The sequence below is a fragment of the Penicillium paradoxum genome, assembly GCF_028828445.1.
Source record: "Penicillium paradoxum strain IBT 22861 chromosome Unknown utg000003l_segment0_segment0, whole genome shotgun sequence".
Taxonomy (NCBI): Eukaryota; Fungi; Ascomycota; class Eurotiomycetes; order Eurotiales; family Aspergillaceae; genus Penicillium; species Penicillium paradoxum.
Genome location: NW_026643181.1, coordinates 917,711 through 935,097, shown reverse-complemented (window position 1 = coordinate 935,097; position 17,387 = coordinate 917,711). Strand labels below are relative to the sequence as shown.

The 17,387-nt window shown below is 48.1% G+C and overlaps 4 protein-coding genes across 4 annotated transcripts; 2 read left to right on the top strand and 2 right to left on the bottom strand.

The window, feature by feature from the left end:
* Nucleotides 1-4,109: 4,109 nt before the first annotated feature.
* ecm33 (GPI-anchored protein Ecm33) lies at nucleotides 4,110-5,407 on the bottom strand (the record flags this gene model as incomplete). The annotated part of the gene is made up of 3 exons (XM_057173301.1): nucleotides 4,110-4,404; nucleotides 4,460-5,294; nucleotides 5,350-5,407. The coding sequence occupies 3 exons, from the start codon at nucleotides 5,405-5,407 to the stop codon at nucleotides 4,110-4,112; spliced, it is 1,188 nt and encodes a 395-aa protein (XP_057033452.1).
* Nucleotides 5,408-10,099: 4,692 nt separating this feature from the next.
* On the top strand, nucleotides 10,100-11,903 carry alkA (DNA-3-methyladenine glycosylase II; the record flags this gene model as incomplete). Its single annotated transcript, XM_057173300.1, has 5 exons — nucleotides 10,100-10,309; nucleotides 10,369-11,048; nucleotides 11,145-11,267; nucleotides 11,320-11,362; nucleotides 11,694-11,903. 5 exons carry the CDS (start codon nucleotides 10,100-10,102, stop codon nucleotides 11,901-11,903), a joined length of 1,266 nt encoding a protein of 421 aa, XP_057033451.1.
* A 16-nt stretch (nucleotides 11,904-11,919) lies between these two features.
* N7457_002253 (ubiquinol--cytochrome-c reductase subunit 7) lies at nucleotides 11,920-12,822 on the bottom strand (the record flags this gene model as incomplete). Its single annotated transcript, XM_057173299.1, has 4 exons — nucleotides 12,597-12,822; nucleotides 12,284-12,392; nucleotides 12,161-12,214; nucleotides 11,920-12,009 (listed from the first exon to the last, which is right to left on the bottom strand). Exons 1-4 carry the CDS (start codon nucleotides 12,710-12,712, stop codon nucleotides 11,920-11,922), a joined length of 369 nt encoding a protein of 122 aa, XP_057033450.1. The 5' UTR covers nucleotides 12,713-12,822.
* A 529-nt stretch (nucleotides 12,823-13,351) lies between these two features.
* Nucleotides 13,352-14,613, top strand: N7457_002252 (uncharacterized protein; the record flags this gene model as incomplete). The annotated part of the gene is made up of 2 exons (XM_057173298.1): nucleotides 13,352-13,796; nucleotides 13,847-14,613. 2 exons carry the CDS (start codon nucleotides 13,352-13,354, stop codon nucleotides 14,611-14,613), a joined length of 1,212 nt encoding a protein of 403 aa, XP_057033449.1.
* Nucleotides 14,614-17,387: the final 2,774 nt, after the last annotated feature.

The following is a 17,387-nucleotide window of genomic DNA, read 5'->3' as shown; positions in this document are numbered from 1 at the left end:
CGTTGATAGGCAATAATTGCTAGGATCGTACATGATATCATCTGATATCGAAGGCGGCACAGACTGTAAGGGTAGATCATCATAATTGACTGCCAAAAAGCCATGTGGATCTTCGAATCCACTTTTCGCAACTGTCTGTGAGGTGCATTCAGGACTACGTACGTCCTCCCTGTACTTACCCATTAGGGTAATCAGTTTTGACCGTTCAAAAAAGGTACGTCCAGAACGAGCTAAGATTCTAGATTCCGAAGATCCAAACTCTTTCCTTTCAGATCCCCCAGAACGAGCATGCAGTTATTCTCTGATCCCTGCCGCAGGTACGACGTCCAACTGTTGCTGTGGAGATGATTTTATTCCCCGACTGGTGCAGCCGCCACCGGCTCCTGCAAGGACCACTTCCTAGTCTATAGATCTAGCAAGAGACTGCAGTGCATATAGTACTCCGTAGGCAGGGACTATTTCTGGAACTCAAATTCGCCGCATTTGACAGGTCTCACTCGAGGGACTCTTCTCCGAGGTGCATTTGCATGTACTCCGTACATACAGTACATAAAGACGCCCCCGTGGAGTTTGCGATCGAGACAACATATTTACGGAGTACGGAGTACTCCGTACTGTGTGGAGCACTGTACTTTCGGCCTCATCCTCTCGTTCTGTAGATCGCATATATCTATTTCCTGCAACGTACGGAGTACATGATGCGCTGCTGTCTCGATTTGCACTAAGGTGGCATTATACTCGGAGACACCTGCCCTCTCCCCATTACCTGGCTTGCTGATTGCCTCCAATGCAAGGCGGGTGTGGGCGCTGGTGGATCCGGTCTTGGAGATGTGCGTCTTTATACGGAGTATTCAGGTACCCTTTGTGCTCAATTCAGCTGGCATGCATCATATTTATTGAGAGCTTTGAATAAATCATGTGCATTGGAGGCGACAACGTACGGAAGTGGCCACCGTGGTAGGAATTACCCTTTCGCCACCTCTGTTTTATGCGTACAATATATTGTTGGTGATATCGAGTGCTGGCTCAAGGCTTGCATTGCTCTCCACTCTGGCTATCTTTTTTTTTTTTTTTTTTTTTTTTTTTTCTCAGCTAAGCCTAGGGATGGTCTATAAGCAAGAGAACGAGCGACATTTCCTACATAACACGAAGGCTTCTCTTCTTCCCCTGACCCGGTTTATCTGAAAGACCCAAAAAGAGGATCGAAATATCCACTCTGAGGGCCGTCAAAAACCCCACACAGAGATTTCCTTGGCAGCTCTCCGACCTCCTCGGTTCATGTCAATGACGAGGTACGGAGTAGATCGACCGCACTAAGACGGTGCTCACAAAGTTACCAATAAAGTACGAAATAGACTCCCAGTACGGAGTACTCCAGGGCGAATCAAGCCATGATCGGTGCTGTTCGGTTCTCTCGAGTCCGATCCCATCGGAGTCTATGTTCCACTTGTAGATCAATGAGATCCAAAGAACTGCCAACTCACATGTTTCAAACCACTCGACGAATATGAAACCCAGAAAAAAGAAATGAAAGCACTAAAAACAGCATTACCCGGCTGATGGGTCGCCCGAGGAAGCTTTCCCAAGCCCCCCAGCCCCGTAGATCTGCCTTTGTTTCCTCCATCTCCACGGAGTACTCCGTATGTGATAAGACGTCGTTTCGATCATTGCGTTGATGTCCCATACGATTGTGGGTTTTAATTCGGCACGGTCTGGATCCCATGTAGGTCGACGCATGCGGCAACCTTCCATGCAAGCACACATCAAATGTCATCTCCACAGTCGTCATAACATCGTGTTTGATGTGAGTCTGCTCAAACATCCCGCAAAGAATCCTGTTCCTTGATTTCACGATCAGGGGTTCGTTTCTCCAGATAAGATTCCCGCGACCGTGGGCTCATGCACTATGTGTGTCAAAGAGGCCCCCCATTTTGCCTCGCGGCATCCAGCTCTCTGCATATGGCCGTATATGGAAACTTAGCTTGCATCGAAATCGAGAAAACATTATGTACAGAGGAGCGAATCCCGAGTACCGAGTCCCGAGTAGACATGATGCCGTAGCAAATAGCCGAACAGCACCACAGCGTGTCAAAAGGTCCCAACCCAGATCCTCATGATTGGTCAATCCCAACTCGGAAGTATGCGCGTCTATCAAAAACCTCCAATTGCTACAGCCCCATAACCCCAACCAAAAAAAAAAAAGTCGAGCCTGTCACTTATCCTTCATTCCGTGGTCATTGACGGAGTTGTGTCCATTTTAAGCTAGCTGCACTCGTTTCTCGACACTTTCGTTTTGCCTCCAAAAGGGGGCTTACCCAGAAACACGGCCCAGTGTTAGGATTGGACTGATCGAGTTTTTCCTACGGAACTGGGCTTATGTCAGTGGCTTCACCGTTTGCCCCGTTTAACTGGCATCCTGCGAGCCGGAAGGATTCTGAAACGCACATGGCACCTTCCAATATTATAGTGCCTTGGTGACTTCGAAGATAGGAGCACACAACATACGCAAGATAGAGCGTCACGTATATATATCATAGAGACCATTGTCGTCGAGCGTTAGTTCTATATCCCTAGTATACAATATATAACCACCCTCTATCTCTAGATTATGTACTCCGTATGTTTGGCACACCGAGCAGCAAAGTAAAATAAGCGCCAGTCCCCATACGTTGTACAATGATCAATACCACCCCTCTCTCCATCCTCGTCCAACTCAAACCCACAACGCGAACCACAAACCGACATCAAACAAAACACCCCCACCGAACCTCCGACCAACCTCAAAAAGCAGATTAGACAACCCTAACAGAGCCAAAGTACCCGGAAAGCACTTCCTAGCTCCAATTTCCCCTCTTTGCTACGCCTTCTCTCCCGGGGATCCGTCCTCGATCCCCGATCCACAGCGACTAAAACATGTAGCTAGTATCTAGCCGAGTGCAAATCAAGGAAAACCAAAAAACGAACAACGCACTAGATCCATCCGGAATGTGGTCGATCTTGGATCCAGAGTTCTAGCGCTTATGTACATGTGTCCACCCGCGATCTCACCTGGTACTACATTAGGTGTGTATCTCAGGGTCTAGTCTCGTCGCGCATCGGGGGATTTTGGGATTGCGTGCTGCCCCTCAGGTCTGATCTCCGAACGGGATGGAGGAGTGGATAGTTGGATGGTATCCATATATCTAGATACGACGTATGGAGTAATCGGATTGCGATGACGAGGATCTTGAGGGGTGGATTGTGGAGCTGGAATTTTTTTTTTTTCGGCGCGGGATTTGAATCGCAGGCTGGCTTGGGGAGGATTGCGGGATTTTACCTTATAGGATTGGAGAGATGTTGGGCCGGGTTTGAGGAGACGGGGCGATTGGGTTGTTTGGGGCTTTGGCGAAGTACGTTGTAGGTGTAAGATGACATTCGTGGTGGATATAGATATCGATGAGAGGTTGATTTTCAGGCCGTTGACATATTATGGAACTGAGGGACAGTTATGTCAAGCTGGAGCACAATGTCTATGAGTAATCTCTACCTCATTGCAGGCATCACTGAAGAGGGAATGGGATGTTCGAGCGGCGAAGACGGAAGCTTAATAGGCTGAGTGCATGTCGCTATATATTCACTGAAATGTAACAAATGTGCTGCGTTGCTTGAGAGCGATCGAGGTTGAGGATAGAGGTAGAATTACAATCATTAATCTGCGCGCAACTATAATAAGGGGGCAATATTACTGGCATAAAAAAAGCTCAAGGAATGTTTACACAAGAAGTACAACGAGAACCGAGATCCCACTCGCAGCTCGAGGCAGCCTCCCCCTCTCGGTGTATCAACAAGGGAATGAGCAGGCTACAAAGTGTAACCGAATGCATTAGAACGCGATGAGCGAACCGGGGAACATAGCAAGACAAATAGCAAAAAGGGATAAGAAGAACTCCTTCCTAGTAAACGACGGGGGGACGTCCCCCGAGGTCAAATTGCATATTGCGAATTTTCTCCACGAAAGACCGAGTTATTATCGTAATAGCTGCAGTGTGGGACGAATATTGATATCGTTGCTTGGTAGACTTTTGTACAAAATCCCCCAAGGTCATTTGACTCCTCCACTAGTCAACCGCTTACAGAAGCTGGGCAATGGCGCCGAAGAGGGCAGCAAGACCAACAACGGGGACGCTGGCACCGGTCATGAAGGAAGCGCCGGAGCTGGTGGTGGAAGAGCCGCTGGAGGTGGAGCTGGTGGTACCAGAGTTGCCGTTGGCAGTGGTGGGGTTTGCGATGGTGGCATCACACTTGAAGCTACCCTTGATAACGTTGTCGCTCTTCAGCTTGCGGAGATCGTCACAGCTGAAGTTACCACGGGTGGACTGCATGTTGAAGCTACCCTCAACATCCTTGAGGTTACCGAGAGCAAGCCTATGCGAGGTTAGCGGATAAATTGGGAGAGAGCGATCGTAGCCATTCGACTTACTTGTTGAAGGTACCGCTGAAGTCAATGGCACCGTTGACACGCTCGAGCGAGGGCAGGGAGATGGTGGAGAGCTTGTCATCACGGGCAATAGTGAAACCACCGTCAACAGTCTTCAGAGCGGGCATGCTGATGTTGGAGAGCTTGGAGTTGTCCTTGAAGATCAGGTCACCGGTCTTGGTGAGGTTGGGAGCAGAGAAAGTCTCGAACTTGGTACCCCAGAAGCCGAGCTGTCCAGTGAGCTTCTCGAGGGAAGGCAGGGAGACGGAAGAGATGTTCTGGAAGGTCATGTTGGTACCGGTGCCGAGGTTGGGGAGGTCGACCTCAAGTTCGTTGAAGTTACCCGAAAAGCTGATCAGATCAGTGGCATTCTGAAGATTGTTGATGTTGATAGTCTTCAAGTCACGGTTGTTCTGGATGCTGAAGCCACCGACGGTCTTGAGGGAGATACCGTTCAGGTCAGTCAGACCGGTGTTGGCGATGCTGACATCGCCGGCCTCGGTGACACCCTTGGCGAAGGAGAGCGACTGGAGCTTGGGAAGAGCCTCCCAGTTGATCGAGCCAACGGAATCGAGCTCAGGGAAGCTGAGCAGGGTCAGGGTGGTGAGACCCTCCAAATCGAAGGCCTTGCCGATCTCGGTGAGGGAGGTAGCGGTGATGGAGCTGACATTGGCACCACCGGAGCAAATCAGGCCACCGGAGATCTTCTGGATGCCGCTCAATTGGAGATCGCCGCTGTAAGACTTGTCAATAGTGACATCACCCTTGATGGTGGAGCAGGTGTTGATGCCATCGGCATCGCTCTGGGTCTTGATCTTGGTATCGCCGCACTTGTCGGCTATGGGATAGAGTCGTTAGTGGCCATCAACCAACCTGTGGGGTAGAATACTCACAAGCAGCGAATACAGCCTGGCTGGCGGCCAGCGCGGGGAGGATGTACTTGAAAGACATGATAGATTCTGAAGCGCGACCGGTCAGTCGGGTTTTCTCACATCCAGGGGTGGTAACACATACCAATTAGAGATATGGGAAAGAGCAGGGAGTTCGCAATGAGTGATAGAGAAGAAGAAGCGCCTCAAACGAAGGGGAAGCGGAATACTGCCAAGGGTAAGGCAGGAACTCTCAAATGGTAGGAACGAATGGACGGGGTTGGAGGAGAGTGAAGTGAAGAAGGAGCAGTTTTGGGCGAGAAAGGGGAGGTGGAGATTGTTTGTATGCCAATCTTACCAGGTGCCACTTATTTTTTTCTTATATGTCCATCAATACCAAAGGGGGGAAAACACACACAGTACTGCATTCGTCAGGGCAGTGCACCGTAATCTATCGCCGGATTCGACCTGGAGGCGACGGAATCTTACGCCACGGTACCAAAATTACGCCGAATTACCAACAATCCCCAACTCACATTGGAAAAAACATCGAAAGAACCCCAAATGAGTCAAAAATTACGGCTAAAGGGTCGTTAATTCCAGGCCTCTCTAATTCCTGCTTTAGTTCGTTCTCGTACCACCCTTATCCCAGTTTCCCCTTTCTCCATTTCCGATCTTCGGGTAATCCTGCATGTGGCTCGGTATTTGGTTCTATCGCATCCTGCAATTTCCATGCCCTCACTCCCGGGGCATCATGGGAGGTCCTACTCCGTGCATAGGGTTATTGACTACTCCGTACATGTACGGAGTAGATATCCATTGTTGACTAGATGTACCTTGGAAATTGGGCCAAGGCGGCGAGGGACTCCGTACCTGTATGTTTGGAGATCGGAGTACTCCGTAGGGCGAAATACCTAGGTAGGTGCTCAAGCCTCGGCATAGTATCATAGTTGCCACAGGAGACTGTGTACAACCTTGGATAGTGCCACTGTTACTCCCATCAAAAGCAGCCTTGGATTCACCTCGCCTTGGCCATCGACCCAAATTTGATGCAATTCCATGCCAGCTCATACTACGTGTCTACTGCGCTGTTCTAGGTACGCTCCTTGTACGGAATATGGAGTACAGCAAGGTATGTACTCTGTACTATCTTGTACACGAAGGATCTAATAATACCTATTGCATAAATACTAGCTTGTAACAAACCAATCCTCCAGCGTTTAATAGCGACTGGTCAATCCAACTCGCCAATTTATTATCGGCCCCATCCTATAACCCGCTGTCGTCATTTCTGCGGCCAAGCTCGAGACTCTCCTGTTGATCGTCACTTTGCTTCCCTGCTGGAATATTGTTTCCTATTGGATGACGAGCGATTTGGGCGAGACCACCTTGGAAGCATGAATCATTCTATTCCGTCCAATACAGAAGGTACAATGCTGCCCATCGATAAATGATGTGCCAGACACCTACATACCCAGGCATAGGTGTAAATACGGCCCTCGGCAGCCATCGAATCTCTCTTGAGTCACTAGCCCATCGCAATCAAACTACGGAGTACACAAAACGCCATCTTAAAATTTGGTTTCGAAGCTTCTGACTTTGATAACGGCCGATCTAAATTTACGGATATCCAAGCCTTCTAGGGATCCGCCCCCTTGCCGCTATCTTCGATTGCCCCCGGCATGCACAACTTCTAATTGGCACGTTGGAATGATTCGCCCTGGATTACTCGCTGATTTGCAGCTCAATCTGAGGCAAAACGCTCCCCCCTCGCGGGTATGATACGCAAATAGCGTCAAGAAAACCTATTCTTCAACCTGGAGCCACGCGACTCGGTCCCCAGAGCAACATGCCCCTTTTTTGGTGCCTTTGGTACATACTCCGTAGTTGGTACTTGGTACAATGATTCACTATCGTACCAATTACAGAGTAGACGGTCGATAGCAACTGACTTTAGGGCTCTTCGCCATACTTTCTATCTTGCATTTCGGTGGTTCCGTCAGGTACCTACACATATATATAAATCGACACTGCCACAATTGCACAGCTCTGAATCACAATGATGTAGCTCCAAGCCGATCGCGATGACTTGATCGAGAAATTTGCGTACGACGATACTCATGAACGAAAATTTCAGCATCTGTGCGCCAATTTGGTAATCTATAAGCCCGGCTATTCATATCTTTGGCCCCAGGTATGGAGCTTCTGTCAATTAAGACGCGACGATCAAGCCATGTCTAGAGCTTCATGGGCCCGACCAATATTTCGGGTGATTGCAACTGTTTTCCTTCTCAATGCTCGGGAGAATCGACAGCAATAAATGACCCAGCCTTTGGTACGGAGTACACAGACTTGTCTCCCATGTTTGGGTGGCAACAAGGTGATTGTGGGAGACGATAGCTGAGCCTTACGGGTAAATTTGGCCAATGTTTCAGAGCGCAGCTGACTCCATACGCCTCACCCCCACTCTTCCAAGGTTGTACCGCTCCACATACGATGTGGTTTTTTTTCGATCGCTTAGAGTCCTATCAAAATACTTGATTTGAATATGTCTCTTGGGCTGTGGAAGGTGACCCCGTTATCTTGCACCAAGTCCTACCCTGTAGGGAGTACGGAGTACTTTGTCCAATACCTAAAACCCCTGCCAAAACCGACAAATGCGGAGCTTGAAACTTGCCCGTCGTTACGCCACAAAAATGGATACCAGGCGTTAAGCTAGCTCTGTGTTGGCCGTCTGAAATTGGCGGCCACCTGTCACAGTACAGACGAAAGACACACGTGTATCATGATTTCTAACATTCTACTCACATTCTTGGCTTACAATATATGTGTCGGGAAACCTGGAGACTGGCCACGCTTTGGAATGTGTGGACCGCCGAGGGACGGGTATCTATCTATCCAGGGGTCGTCAAGGGCCACATTCCCCAGAGCATAAGACCGCAGCCGTAGAGGGAAACATGCTGGATTGTCTTTCCTAGCCATTCTCGAGTATGTTTTTTTATAGCCTATTCCGGAGGATCTTGACCAGGCAGGCATGCGCGGTAATGTAGTGTGTTGTTGTTTGCCTCTGCCCTTCATGATCCTGGGTTTCCGTGCCGTAGTATCACAAGCCAGGATTTATTCTTGTTTCGAACTGATGCACGAACGACTCCAAGGGTAACGGTTCGGCCTAATTGCTAATATATGATTGTTACTAGCCGATCTTTACGTGCATCAGCGGTCGGTTCAATTCCATTCAATTCTTACGTTTCCCTGGATACCTTATACAAGTATGTACATGCAATGCGGTCTACGATGGACATAATCTTCGAGTCGTCGGCCGCTGGCACAAGCACCAGGATCATGCCTTGGCTCTTCTGAGTAGTATCTGATCGAGGGCTACCTAAGCATTACTCTCATATCAATACTATCAAGTCCCACTAATATTACGCTAACATACTTGATTCTCGGTCTTTGTTGACGTTGAAATTTCGACGTCAAAGTTGTATTACTATTACTGTTGCCTTACCATGGATCTAGATTGAACTATGGTGTGTTTGATCAAGTTCCTCGAGAGTGTACTACAGCGGAGTATATTGCATCCAATCGTGCAGCGCTTTCGTATAGATCCAAGGTGCAACGGTATCCATGCTGTGGGTAAACATCGTGATTTGTTGGCTCATGCCATGGCTGGATTCTAGGTTGAGGTATTGAGTTCAAGGTGTATTTTTAGCGACGAAAAAATAGGGACCATGGTGCGTTTGAGCGACTGGGAAATGACATTCGAATTTGACATACAAATATATTGATTCGTGTTGCTATCGCATGTCAGGTTGATCAACGTCTATATAAACTAAGCCTTTGTTTAACCTGTCATAAACAGGACGTGGAGGTGTCATGGCAATCTAGAGCTAAATCCCATAACCACCCATGAACTTAGGCGAAATGAGGCATTTGGCATATATTTAACTGCCCATGTGACATCGATGACACCTTGATCTTGCTGAAGTAAAAGCTTGTCGTTGATAGCCACATGGATATATACCTATGTACATGTCAAAATGAGCAGCAGACTAATGAAGAACCATAGAGCCGCGGCAATAGCTGATCATAACATCGTAGCCTGCGAATTGAGCCGAGTGAAGCATATCGTACCAACTATAGTCGATCATGGCCCCGTGGAAATAAAAGGATGATCAGACTATGATCACTGCTATCCAGGGGCAGCTACAATAGTTTGTGGAGGACAAATGAGAGGTCTAACAGATATCCTGAACGTAGGGCTTCGGTAGAGTCTCAATGGGACGCATCGCCCAACAGGTTCAATTGATGACACTCGATGGCTGACCTTCTTCCAGGGCCGCTGCGGTATATCATGTTCCATTACACCTGCTCTACAGGTATGAAATTACCTTTTACATTATCTATCGAAATTTCGAAGGTCTCTTCAGGTGGAAGATGTGAAGATAGTTTTGTCTGGTAGCGACTACCTACATATATATTTTGAGCAACTTTGATTGATGGAAAATCCTATCTAACACAAGATGAATAGCAAACCTGGAATCCAAACATTGTCGAGTCTCATATTTCGGATAGGATTCTCTGCATTTGTCTGGCCAAATGCCCTTCTTGAAGCCCGAGTGTTGTGCTTGGCACTCTCGACGTCGTGGGGTAGAACCGCCAAACTCCGCACCTCCGCAAACCCCAGCTTCCCCTACAACTCCCTTATACATAACTTCTTACTTCTTGTATATACTAGCCCACTGAGCATAAACTATATCTGCAAATACCAATAATGTCACTCAGGCGCTCAGCCCGACTGGGCTCTGTTTCAACCATCAAAACACCCATCTTACAAAGCTCAACACCGAGCAAAACGACGAGAGTCCACCACAGCGCAGTGACAAAACCCCGCAAAGCATCTACCAAGCCCAGTAAACCAGCAAAAAAAGCCACAAGAACGAAGACTAACTCAGGGAGCTCTTACTGGTCCCCTGAGCCAGCAGTCGAACAGAACCAAGAAACAAACAACCAGGCTTCAACCACTAACCTCACGATACTCAGACCCCAGACGCCTCCCCCCTCGATCGCCCTGTCGATCCGCGCCGAACAAACGCAACCCTCATAACACCGCACGGCTCGACAGTAAACGCCTACCCAGCGCACGCAGAAGATGCCTCGCCATCAAAAACCGGTCTTCCCCGGCCAATGGCCACAACCGGGACGCTACTCGAGAAAGCCACCGCACATCTCATAGCGACAGACCCACGCCTTGCAGCGATAATCGAGCAGCATCCATGTCCGCTCTTCTCGCCCGCCGGGCTGGCAGAAGAGGTCGATCCCTTCAACAGCCTGACCAGCAGTATCATCGGCCAACAAGTCTCCGGCGCAGCGGCAAATTCCATCCGGAACAAGTTTCTGACGCTGTTTGATCTGCCTGATACTATTGCTCCCGATGGACATCGGCATCCGAAGTTCCCGACGCCAGATCAGGTTGCCAAGTGTGATATTCCTACCTTGCGTTCGGCTGGGCTATCGCAGCGCAAAGCGGAATATATCCTGGGTCTTGCGGAGAAATTTGCGAGGGGAGAACTTGGAGCGCGGATGTTGGTGCGGGCCACCGATGAGGAGCTTTTTGAGAAACTTATCGCGGTTCGTGGACTGGGAAAATGGTCGGTTGAGATGTTTGCCGTCTTTGCATTTAAGCGGATTGATGTGTTTTCTACTGGGGATTTGGGAGTGCAGTAAGTTCTATTCTTGCCATTCCCATGCATATTCTAGCTTTATGGCTAGGAACTGCGTCCATGTCCAAGCCGAAGCATTTACTGACATCATGCTAGACGAGGATGTGCTGCATTTATGGGTCGTGATGTGAGTAAACTCAAAGGTAAAGGTGGTGGTAAGTTCAAGTATATGGCCGAAAAGGATATGCTAGAACTTGGCGCCAAGTTTGCGCCATATAGGTATGTTGGACCCTTTCACTGGTTTAGACAAATATGCTTACTGTCAATGTAGGAGTCTGTTTATGTGGTATATGTGGCGGATTGAGGGTGTTGATGTAGCTGTCCTTGCTGGTTGAACAAAGAGAAAAGTTCCCTGCTACCGTGATCTCGGATGTCTTGATACGATTTGGTATATATTGGGCGGTTTTAAGGTTGGGACAATTACTGTAGTATATGTGGTATTCTAGTGTATATGATCATTCTTTAATCATAAACTATGGTAGTCATTGTGTATGGAGTACCTGAAAGACAATTGAGTGTCCATATGCAGGCGCAATGTCGGGTGCCTGATGCCCAAGCTGACCAGTCTCAACAACTCGCATAGGGTACCCAGAACCCCCCGTGGACCCCAACAATCTACGGGAGGCGATCCTTTACAAACAACAGTGCAAGGACCGCCTGTTGATTACAAGATTGGCCAGTGACTCAAGAGCGCGAAGAAAATCGATTTGTACAGTATCAGTACACTCAGGCTGCATAACCAAGCCATGGGTCGCCGATGATGGCGCCCATTCCATTACAAAGAAAGCACACCAGGCGTCTATTCCATGCCAACAACCATGCTATCCCAATCCCCTTGTTTTCGTATTCTATTGAACTAAGCTGCAATAGTTTACTTGCGGACAACAAGGTTGTCGAGGTCCGCACGCTCCTTAGCCTCCTTCTCAACCTCGCGGATGATGGGGCTGAGGTACTCAACGTCCTATTTGATTCATATCGTTAGCATTGTGTACGGTAATGGTGAGTGTATACCCCAAAACCGAGTCGAGGCGGATGTGACAAATCCGTGCAACAGGATTGGCCGATATGGAGACTAATGCGGGGAGGGCGAAATTTGGATGTTGGAGACTCACCTCCTCGGGCTTGGTCTGCTCGTGGGCGGGAAGGAGAGTGTGGGAGATGGAGCACTGCAATTGACAAATTGATTAGATTTTGCGCAAGTCAGATACAGAGAGAGGGAAGGGGGCCGATCGAACCTGGAATGCACGGCGGATACGGAAGACACGGTCATAGGCCTCCTTGGCGGGAAGACGCTTGATGGCCTTCTGGACGTTCTCGCTCTCCTCGGGAATCAGATCATCGAACCTGGTTGGGCGGTTAGCAAGTGTTTCCGTCGAACCCTGGCGCGAACGATATCCGAAGAACCGGGGCTCCGGACAGATTCGACACGACTGCGATCGCTTTCAAAAGAGATGCCACCGGTGCGTGACGGATCCACCCGGCCAATTCCCAATTCTTGTCTCAATCGCTCGCGGTCGGGGGTTGTCGATATGGGAGGGCAAGATTTACTTGAGTCCGAGTCTCCTGTAGCCGGCGGCATCGGTGTACCAGTTGGAGAGAGGGGTCATCCAGCGCTTGAGCCATGGGCGCTTGACAATGTAACTGGCGAGAGAAGGGGCAGACATTTTGAATCCCGGGTATCCCAATTGACGTGGGTGTGGTAAAGGGTTGGAAAGGCTATCCGACTGGAACACGAGATGACCCGATGTTGCGAGGTTGTGCAAAACGGAGCTCGGGAAGCTAATCCCAAAACGGCATTTCTACGCCTCAGGCAAGAAGCACGTGATTCATAGTGCCTCAGGCAGTGGAGAGACTGTGGGAATGTCAATCGGCACACTCCACCTCACAGATAGGTTTCCTATGTCATACCCCATTCTCGATCCTATCGCTTGCTTTGCCGGGCTTGGGATTTGTTGAGATTTGAAGCAATCACTAATCCTTGCGTATACCGAGAAGCTTGATTGTTCTGGAGACCCCGCCCGAGTCCGTGCTGCAAGATAATAGGACATTGCGCATCCAGCAACCACACCGGGTTCGGTAGCCATCGGCCCCAGAAAACTCCCACCCACTCCTCCGTCATTACTCATTCCTTCTTCCTCACACAATATTCAAACTTCGGATTATTCGGATATATCTACGTTCTCTCCCAGAGCGCTTTGTTATCGGGTTACTGGGTTCCGGATCGAGCACCCGATATGCTCGTTTCCGGGGTCCCTCGTTAATACATTACGATTCGACAAGCTACGTGAGCGCCGGCCACCAAAATGACTTCAAATGGCCGAAGCGCTGCAGGCAGTTCCCCAGACCAAGCTCGGTCTATCCACCTCGACGATGCGTCCTACGTTCCCACCGCTCCGAGCTCCGATTTCCAAACCCGTCTCGAGCTCTTTTCCACAAAGATCCCCGATTTCTACATAGCACCTCTGTGCGGAGCTAGCGCTGGCGTGGCCTCTGGAATCGTTACATGTCCTCTTGATGTCATCAAAACGAAGCTCCAAGCTCAAGGCGGGTTTCGCCGAGGAGCAAAGGAAGTTGCATCAGGGATGTTGTACCGCGGAATGCTCGGGAGCGGAAGGAGGATCTGGCGAGAGGATGGGATACGCGGTCTCTACCAGGGATTAGGCCCAATGTTACTGGGATATCTTCCCACCTGGGCTGTTTATTTGGCAGTCTATGATCGAACTCGTGAATATTTCTATGACCAGACAGGTTGGTATATCCCAAATTGAATGATCGAGTCAGTACTGACTCAAACACAGGAAGCTGGTGGTTATCCCGCGGCTATGCTTCAATCACAGCCGGTGCATGCTCAACAATCGTGACAAACCCCATTTGGGTCATCAAGACGAGGCTCATGTCGCAAAGCCTCAAACAAAACAGTGAAGGAGTGCGAGCTCCCTGGCAATATTCAGGTACATGGGATGCTGCTCGCAAGATGTATCAGATTGAGGGCTTCCGTTCCTTCTATTCTGGCCTCACACCAGCTCTACTGGGACTGACGCATGTGGCCATCCAATTCCCCCTATATGAATACTTGAAGATGGCATTCACAGGCTACGGTATCGGTGAACATCCTGATACTGGGAGCTCACACTGGATGGGAATAACCCTCGCCACTTTCCTTAGCAAGATCTGTGCAAGTACAGTCACATACCCGCACGAGGTCTTACGGACTCGGCTCCAAACACAGCAGCGGACCGTGCCAGCGCCATCCCACGAAGAGATTGCGTTCCGCGGCGGATTGAATCATCCCCATGACCGTGGCCGGTCAAAGGGCATCTCCTCATCAGATGGAATGCCCAGCCGTCCACGTTACAAGGGCATGATTCGCACGTTCCAGACAATCCTTCAAGAGGAGGGATGGCGTGCCTTCTACTCCGGGATCGGCACCAACCTCTTCCGGGCTGTCCCGGCTGCTATGACGACCATGCTCACATACGAATACTTGCGGAAGCAGATCAGTACCTTGCAGCACGAGGGTGCACTTAAGCTTCAGATGGAAGAAGAAACTCGGGGATCTATATGATACCCGCGTGAACTACGAACGCAAAGGAATAATACCATTCCCGACTCACACCTATATATCCAATCCTTGGACATCAGCCCTCACCCCCTTCTGATTTCCAAGACCTTTTTTTTCCTTTTGTCACAACCCGCATAGACTTGGACGAGGCGATCTGTTACTTGGTATTTTCAAATCATTCTTTAGCGAGTGAAATCTGGTCCGTTGCATTCCGAAAATATACGAGGTTTCGGCATAGATGGCAACATCTCCAGACCTTGAAACCTTGACACGTGAAACAATTTTCACATGTCTTCTTCACATGCTTGCTTCACCCTGGCTGAAAGATTTCTCTGGCCAGAAGCATGATCTTGTCCTCATTCATTTTGCTTTTTAACTTGCCTACCATTTTTCTGGCTTTTGCATGTCGTCCGTTCTGTACATACAACCCTCACACTACATGCTTGCCCTTTTTCGTGAATACAAATACTCAAATAAACCAAAGGCTCTCTCGTATTCGCTTAAACTCGAAAGTATCTGATTTAAGATGGAATCATTCACTTGATAACAATGGGTGATAATTCATCTTGATTCTGGAACATCCTATATTATTTAGACCAAGAGCGCTCTAGACCATCAGCCCTCATGGGGACTTTGTCTCTGTTGTAGTACTGATATAGTACTGATGTATTAATATTATGGTGTTACAACGGCGGCAAAGATTCTTTTCATAAGGACGTGTGATGTTGAATGCCTCAAGGTACGAATGCCAAGCACTACTCTACGCTATAACTGGCACAACTACAGGACCGTATTGATAGTGCCCACTCATATGGATGCTATATGAGCTTCTAGCAGGAGTCTGCCATTATCAAGGGCGTCGGATCGTTATAATGTCAAACAACCAACCCAGTGTTGTCCTCCTAGTCCTGTTTCAACCGCCTCAGAGATTCATATTAGCTCTTCCATCCCGCAGAACAAAGTCAAATGACCATAACGGGATTTAAGATATGGCAAAATCAATTGGAAAATATATTCCCAGACTTTTCAAAATGGTAGGAGGTTGATCGGATTCTGGATATTCTCTTCAGGTCCGACTATGGTTTAAACCAACTACGAAGGTTATAAGCACAAGCAATCCACTTCATTCCCAGCGGACTACATTATTTAGGCTCAGTCTCATCATCTTTATCTGGAGAAGAACTGTTCTACTTTCTCTTGGAAATGTTCCATGATCCTTTTTTTTTTCAAGGTTTATCATAGACTTCAAATTCATCAACGCCAATGAGATCCACATTCAATTACTCAGATCTTGCCGAGGACTAACTCGAGATTTAGATACAAATCTCGATTTTGTCGGAATCTATATCAAACTCACCATCTACGGTGTTTGAAACATAGCCAAATCCATTGTTCGTACAGCTTGTACTTTTGCTTAATTTACCAAAAACGCAAGGATTGATGAGTTGAGATGTCCCGTGAACATTTAATCCATCCCAATACTAAAAATCAGCATGTATTTATCATCTGGGTGCAATTTTCTGAAAGTTTCTCTTGTCGCAAAGAGCTATGTATTAGGTCGAACTTTGAGTTGCTACATATATGGTTTGTTTCTCCCCAAGCTGACGAACGAGATCACCTAAGATGTCTTGAGAATGAAGCTATCATATTCTAGTGCGGGGACAAATGTGCTATCAGTTAGTATATGCATTGAATATAATTGAAGAACTATAGAAATTACCTCTAAGACCTTTAGCCATCGTATCCAATGTGGCCATCAGGAACAGAGAGAAGAAGAAGAAGAAGAAGAAGAAGAAGAACAAGCCATGGATGGTTCCCTTCACGCAATCTGTTTTACTTCTTCTCCGTGTACGAGGCTTCGGTTTCTCCCTACGTCATTGTTGGGCATTACATTCACACATTAACATCCACTAATCTATTTTGGGAGGCGGCCTAGTAAAGACGCTATATATGTATAGAGAAAAAGTCTTCTCACCTTCTTTCTGCTTTGATACCTTTACCTATACTACTTATTTTATGCCTACTCTATTCCATTAGAGAGGCACATACCACTAAATCTTTTTTACCCTCTTACTTCTGCCAACCTTGGAGGCAATCCACACACGATAGCGTCATGGCGTTTATCCATCGGCCTATGCATACAAGGTTTATCTTCGATAGAAAGGATGAGAAGTTTCTGGTATATGGATCATACTACCTACTTCGGTCCCATATCACAGACTTATCCCTCGCCGAGCACACTCTACGTGAATTGAGACAGCGTGAGGAATGGTTACACCAGAAGGTTATGGCCTTGCAAAAGGCCATGGCTATTCAATCTAGTGGAAATCCGACCGAATTCGAAATCGCAAATAAACAGCTCGAAAATATTCAAACTCAATATCCAGAAAAGGAGCACGCTCTTTTCCAAGCAGAATATAGGTTGCCCTTGAGGTTCAAAGACGCTTATGATAGCCTAAGGCGTGATAGCAAATGGTTTATGCGCGAAGAAATGGTTCAGGAATGTTCTGATCGAGGTGGATGTTGTAGTCGGGAATGTGGATGCTGTGAACAGAGGTGTCTATCTCAAAGGAAGAGAGGCCGAGGCCATTGCACTGTAAAGTGCGGCTGCTGTATCGGCTTTCGAGGTTTCGAGCTCCCAGACAACCAAAAAGAGGAGATACGCAAGGATCTACAGAATATGCTGAAAGAGGACAAGTCATCCTATACGCTATATGTGGCAAACTGCCTTTTTTGCCCGTTAAAATTCAAGCCTCCAATGTCTCGGTGGCAGCGAA